This window comes from Papilio xuthus, unplaced genomic scaffold, assembly GCF_000836235.2.
Source record: "Papilio xuthus unplaced genomic scaffold, Pxut_1.1 DF826945.1, whole genome shotgun sequence".
Lineage (NCBI taxonomy): Eukaryota > Metazoa > Arthropoda > Insecta > Lepidoptera > Papilionidae > Papilio > Papilio xuthus.
In genome coordinates, this window is record NW_013531704.1 from 9,472,208 (window position 1) to 9,479,212 (window position 7,005).

The 7,005-nt window shown below is 43.9% G+C and overlaps 2 protein-coding genes across 2 annotated transcripts in view; one reads left to right on the top strand and one right to left on the bottom strand.

Moving 5' to 3' along the window:
• LOC106120998 (WD repeat domain phosphoinositide-interacting protein 2) lies at positions 1-5,719 on the bottom strand (the record flags this gene model as incomplete). Its single annotated transcript, XM_013316470.1, has 6 exons — positions 5,191-5,719; positions 3,543-3,704; positions 2,986-3,076; positions 2,242-2,870; positions 1,919-2,124; positions 1-86 (listed from the first exon to the last, which is right to left on the bottom strand). Coding segments are annotated over exons 1-6 (1,251 nt in total), but the record flags the coding sequence as incomplete, so codon positions are not given.
• Positions 5,720-6,376: 657 nt separating this feature from the next.
• LOC106121073 (coiled-coil domain-containing protein 137) overlaps positions 6,377-7,005 on the top strand; it is a 2,031-nt gene continuing 1,402 nt past the window's right edge. The window contains exons 1-2 of the mRNA XM_013316564.1: positions 6,377-6,588; positions 6,663-6,805. Of these exons, the coding sequence (XP_013172018.1) occupies positions 6,512-6,588; positions 6,663-6,805 (220 nt within the window). The 5' untranslated portion in view covers positions 6,377-6,511. The remainder of the gene's footprint in view (positions 6,589-6,662; positions 6,806-7,005) is intronic.

A 7,005-nucleotide genomic window follows, 5' to 3' on the forward strand; every position in this document is an offset into this window, starting at 1 on the left:
GAAGTGGGCGGGGTCGCGCAGGTCGAAGGCGCCGCGCGGGGGCGAGCTGTCCACCGCCGCGCCCAGCTCCTGCGCGCGCTCCGACTCTGCGACATACAAGCACTCTGTGAGCCGCACGCAGCACGCCGCACGCCGCACGGCTGTACGGTACTTTCACTTTGTGTAATCAATAAAAGCTCTCAAAAATGAATATTGTGAAGGTGCGAGCAGCTGCGGTGGCGCCGCCTGGACATTGTGAGATAAAACATGAAACAAAATCTGATAAGAATATCAACGAGTCGAGTATCGCATCTGCCATTACAACATATCGGAATCAAATAAATGATATGTATGTAACATTCATTTAGTTTTAATGATGATACCAATTGGACTAGGGAGGTGGGAGTTCAACCAGGACACGCCGTTTTGCTCCAAGAGGCTCCCCCTTCTATTAAAAACTCCGAAAGTGCAAATGTAAACAAAACGGTGTATTATTTAGTGATGGTATTTATTTATACATATTTTAATAAAAGGCATGACTTTGAAAACGACGAGACACACTTTTACAAAAATTGTTCTCCCCACATTTGTAATAACTCCGACCTTTTATAATTATTTTAAACAAAATATATTACAATTATTTTACCGAAAAAATTATAAAAAAATATTGCCAATTAAATTGGTTTTCTTCTCAAATAATATGCTTCAATACTTATTTGATTTATTTAAAAATATTGATGTTTATTTCAAGTTTTCAAGGTGTAAATATAATCAAATATATAGAAGTTGTACAGAGCAGCAGCAGCAGAAGAGCACTTCACTAATTCTTATAAAGAAAAAGTATATTTTTAAGCAAAAACCTTATGATGGGACATTCGCTCGTCCTATGAAGCGATTCAACAACTTGATGATGAATTCTGGAAGTAAATCGTCTACTTCCAAAGAAAAGTATGAAGTCGAGCGCTACCAGTGGGCGGGCAGGGGGCGGGCAGGGGGCGGGTAGTGAGCGAGGCAGGGGAGAGGAGGTACCTGTCATGTGGTCGGCGGCGCGGCCACGCACTGCGCCCGCGTAGCTGGCGCCCGCCGGCGCTGTGGGAGGCGAACGTCAGCCGGAGGACCACCGCCTGGCGCATGCACGTGCCGCAACGTGCCGCAACGTGCCGCAACGTGCCGCACATTGCACGCCGCATACACTGATATGTTTTATATCACGGTGCAATGAATCGCGCGGGCGAGAGGAAACATTTGTTGGCAAAAAGAGAAGGAGTCGCGAGGCGGTGGTCCGTGCCCGGGCTCCGGCGGGTGGGGGCGACGGGGGCGGCGGGCGGCGGGGGCTAGCTACACATACTGCGCTCTACTCATTGCAATACATGTCCAATTATTAAATATATCAATATAAATTAAATATACATTAATACACACACATACATAATATAAATATTTAAACGAGTCATATATGTATATATAATAATCAGTATCTCCGATAACATAAATGTAATCTGAATACATGTGTTCATATACAATAAATATATACGAGCCTCAAGATGTGGAGGAGTGTGGAGCGGTGCGACGTAGTGAGGGACTAGAAGTGGTGAGGGTGTGACGCGGTCAGGAAGTGTGAGTGCGAGGCAGAGTGGGTGTGACGCGGTCAGGAAGTGTGAGTGCGAGGCAGAGTGGGTGTGACGCGGTCAGGAAGTGTGAGTGCGAGGCAGAGTGGGTGTGACGCGGCCAGGAAGTGTGAGTGCGAGGCAGAGTGGGTGTGACGCGGTCAGGAAGTGTGAGTGCGAGGCAGAGTGGGTGTGACGCGGTCAGGAAGTGTGAGTGCGAGGCAGAGTGGGTGTGACGCGGTCAGGAAGTGCGAGGCAGAGTGAGAGTGACGTGGTCAGGAAGTGTGAGTGCGAGGCAGAGTGGGTGTGACGCGGTCAGGAAGTGGGCGTACCGTCAGGTCGTGGCCGGGCGTCGCCGTGCGCGGGCGTCGCGTCCTCGATGAGGCGGTGTGTGCGCAGCAGGGTGCACTCGCCGCCCTCGGCCGCCAGCGCGTACACGTACAGCACGCCCGCCGACGTCGCCACCAGCAACCGCGCGCCGCCCGCACCGCTCGCCGCGCCCGCACCACCCGCATTCCCAGCACCGCCCTTTGGCACGCTGTCAAACGCAAACAAACACGTCACATCGTATCAAAATATTATTATTTTGAACTAAAGAAAACATGTTATGATGAAGTAGGGGTGGAGAGGGAGTGGGAGGGGGAGGGTGACGCACTTGGTGACGGCGACGACGGCGCGGTGTCCGGAGGCGGGCAGGCGCGCGGCGGCGAAGGCGCGCCCCTGCGCCAGCACGTCGGCCACGGCGCCGGGCAGGTAGCCGGCGCCCGCGGTGACGGCCTGCGAGAGCCAGCCCAGCCAGCCGTCGGGCGGGGCGTCGTCGCGCGCCGGCTCGCACAGCCGGAACACGTGCACCGTCTCCGTGTTGGAGGTGGCGGCGAGCAGCTGGCCGCACGCGCTGAACGCCAGGCAGCCGATGCTGACGCAGCGCTTCACGCCGCGCCGGAACTCGTAGAGGCGCGTGCGCTCGGGCACGGCGAACACGCGGATGACGGTGCCGCGCTCCGAGGCGGTGGCCAGCCGGCGGCCGCACATGGACCAGGCGAGCGCGGCCAGCGGGCTGTCGTGCGCGCTCAGCACGCACTTGGCGTTCAGGTGCACCGCGTCGAAGATCTGCACCTCGCCAAGCGCGCTGGAGCCGGGGTAAGCGAGGTAGCAGCGCTCCACGTCCGGCGAGAGCACGCACACGCCGCGCGGGTTGGGCGGCGTGTCGCGGATCGTGTGCAGGATGCGCATGTCGCGAATGTTGTGGATGTGCAGCGACTCCTCCAGGCACACCACCAGCCGCTGCCGCACACACATACAGATGTTCACATTGCTGGTGTGAGGTGATGTGTGGGGTGATGCTTGGGGTGATGTGCGAGGTGATGTGTGAGGTGAGGTGTGAGGTGTGTGCACTCACGGAGCGGTTGAGCTTGACGGCCAAGATGGTGTTGCTATAGCTGTAGTTGCAGATCTCGGTGCCGCGCTTGTAGTGGCACACGTACAGCTTCCTGCAACCACACACTGACGCTATTCGATATTTGCAATTTGTACGATTGTCGATGCCTCAGCCGACAGCGACTTGCTGAGAAAGAGTTTCAACGACCCGAAACTAAGTAAACATGTCAAAACCGCAATTTTTGGTTTAATGTCTTATTTATTAATGTCGTTATGAAGGATAAAGCAGGAATAGAAACTATTTTGTTTATATTGTAATTCAAAATCAACATTCAAGAAATTTTCGATTGCAGGTTCTATGACAACTATCGAAAATTGAGAAAATTTTTAATCGATTTTGCTCAACCCATATCTAGTGAAGTGTCAAACTAATCTATCTTAAATAGACACACCATAGTCCCGATCGTAGACCTCTACGAACGAGAAAATATCGCAGTCTCTTGGACTGTTGCTTATCCAGTTCTAGTGTAAATGATGCTGCAGCCTGATAATGACATTGATTACAAGGCAACAATTGACCTGGGCGCCGCGACCGTGACGATGGCGACCAGGGAGCTGCTGAAGAGCCGGTCCACCAGGCAGGTGTCCTGGCCGGATCGGCTCGCGTAGATCTCCTCCACGCCATCATCCGGTGTCAGTGCGAACAAGTGGTACCCGCTGCTGCTGCCCGCTACCAGTGACCTGCCATAAAGCAGACAATGCAACATCACACTACATTATACACTATGTTATAACATACTTCACTTCCTGCTGCTTCTCATTCATTTTTATTTGATATACAGGTATTTCTTAATTATCTGATATAAAGCCATGTGGAAGTTGGGGATCTCAATATCTATTGCTTAAGTCAATTGTATGTTATGTATGACTTCAAATACATTTAGTCATTTCATCTTACTTCTTACTTTTATTATAAATGGGAATGTTAAGAATAATGGATAGATGTTTATTAAAAGGTGTATCCAGAACAGCTCCTTTTTTGGGTGGTTTTTGGGGAACAGGTGACAAACGAGCGAGCGGCCACCTGAAATCGCTGAAATAGCGAAGTGACCGTTGCCCATACACATTCGTAATTGCATATGCATTGCCTACCTTTAATCGACGGAGGAGAGGATGCACAGAAAGAAAAGATTTTCCCTTCCCATGCATCCTCTCATCTGAAAAGTCCACTTCCCATCCTATCCGTCCATACGTATAAAAAATTAAATATATTGAAAAATGCCAAACATAAAATAGGCTTCAACAATAGATATTAAGGTTGTTTCCTTTGTGAAAAATATAAAGGTTTAACCCGACCTGCCTCTATCCAAATTTGTGTATATTAGCCTTTCAAAGTTATTTATCAAAGTCTTTAATAGATTTGAAGTCAACATATTGAAAGCACACACTATGTTTCATTTCATTTATTTTTCATGAGTTTCTAACTTTTAGCAACAAAATGCTGAAGCTCAAATACCAGTACTGAATATTTCAAACACAAAGAAATAAGAATGATAATAATTGTGATAACAATCAAGAAAATTTGTGTCTTCTTTAGCAACTCTGCAATTGCTGAAATTAATTTAGAAAAATCTGTTATATAATTTGAACAAAATGTGGCCCTACATTTTTCACTATTTAATACAACTTTTTTTTAAATGTTCAATTGACAAGTCTTGCTTGTACACTCCTATTTATATATCAGTTATCATATAACTGGCCATCAACTGGATTCAGTTGGTAATTTATTATAAGCATTTTTTTTTATAACTAATGAAGGTCATTCACACAAACATATGTTTGTAACAAAACAGTGTCAAGTTAGTGGTGAACAACAAACCAAATGTCAAAATAAACTGAAGGCCACAATTGTCATACTATTGTATTAATTAGTTAACATATTAAATTGCTACAAAACAAATGTCTCAAGCAGTTGTCCAAGATATGCTTTTTTGGACAATTCCTTGAAGCACATAAAGTGTGGTAATTTTAAGAATCGAATGTGGAAATATTGAGTAACATGTATTGCATCATCGTATTGCAACAAGGCAATAGATACAAGTCTTCTCAACTTTACGACCATCTAATTGCATCCATCATCAACTAAAGATTTCGTCTTATGATAGATTTTTGTTAGTTTGATAAAATGTCGGAAGCATTATACATATGTACAAGTACGGGAACTTACGTGCAATCTTGATTGAACTGGACAAATATTCCTCCTGCATTAGATCCCTCTGTGTTGAGAACTCCTTCCAAACTCATTGGAACGTTCTGAATTACGAATTTGTTATAAACCAATATACAACACCAACATGTACGAACTGCGCCCTTTGTTACCTGCTGTTGACAGTCTATTACTAAAATGTAAATAATAAAAACAGATTCTTCGTCACAAAATGAATTTTTGACACAAAGAACGACCTTGTTTACGGCTAAAAACAAGTCTTCTCCTGCACCAATCACAATCACCAATCAACATGGGCTATCATTCGCTGGTTCACTGTTCACTGGCCTTGCAAACATTGTTCTCTATTAATGGATAGGTCAGTGCTTGGAAATGACAGCTTTTGCTTCTTTCCGATTTTAACACGCATTCGAACTTTGAATCCGAACTAGAGCTATCAAACTCCAAAACGCAACCATCAACGCGGCGCCAATACGTCATACATCAAAAAGACACAAAATATCTCAGGATGTAGCCTATCCACGCGTAGAGGTCAGTGGTTTGCAAAGTTACTCCCCACCAAACGTGTCATAGAGTATTTGACATATAGGCAAACTAGTTTTAAAGGTACCAACCAATTGCTTACTATTTTAGTTTTTGCATTCACATAAATTTAGCAACTTTAGGATTTTTTAAGAAAACAAAAGAAACTAAACATGTTTTCAGCAAAATTATGTTCAGCATAAAAGTATAGTATCAAAGAGTATATAAAATATAAGTATAAGCATACATATCATGTATCATAGCATTTTATATACTCTTTGATGCATATCAAAGAGTATATACATATGGTTAATATAAAAGAGCAAATTGGAGCATATTAAACAGTACATTATTAAAAACTGCACTGAACTCTACGCGTGGAAAGGCTAAAAACCAAATTATCGTGTGCCTTTTTTTGAAAAACGTTATTTTAGCGCTGGATGATAGCTGTTGGGAGCGCTGTGTGGCGGTTTGAACTAATCGTCATGGAAGTAAGAAGCACTTTTTATTGCTTCCATGCACATCATAGCAAATTAAACTTACTGTCCGAAAGAAGCAAAAGCTTACAAAGCAATGACCTATACATTAATAGAGAACACTGGAAAACTCATACGTGTTTATTTTAATAAAAAAAAACAGTATTTAAAAAGGCAACATTCAACAGGCAACTCGTGCAATTGCCGCTAGCTCATTGGTCAAAATCTAACGCCGTCAAGATGACATTGTTAGTTAACCAAAAATGTGTTTTGTATTTACAACACAGTAACTAGAATAAAACTTAGATACATCATAAAGAGCTATGGGTAGGAAAATTCCAGCCAAAAAACATAGAGGTGTAAAAGATCCTCTTATTCAACAAGCTAAACGATTACAAGAGTAAGACGATTAAAATATATATGTATAAATGTAATATTTCTGTAAATTAATAAAGTTTCTACCGATAATTTCAGATTAAAAGGCAAAATAAATGCACCTCCCAATGACCCAGACGACCAACCTGTGCCAAAATCTTTGACACGATTATTTGCTTTTGAGTATCAATTAAAAGAAAAACATACGAATCTAAAGAGAAAGAAAAAGAAATGCACAAAAGGTTATTAAGGAATTTTATTATTGAAGAAGCAATAAGCTTTACTGAATATAGAATTGTATGAAACTCTGAGAAATAACTTAACACTTTTAAAAATGTGGTTGCGGTTTGGACTACAGGTGTGATGGTAGAATGGACATGGATACATACAAACAGTGAAAACCATGAGCTGGTTAATTTTCTAAAAAGATTTTTTTTAATTG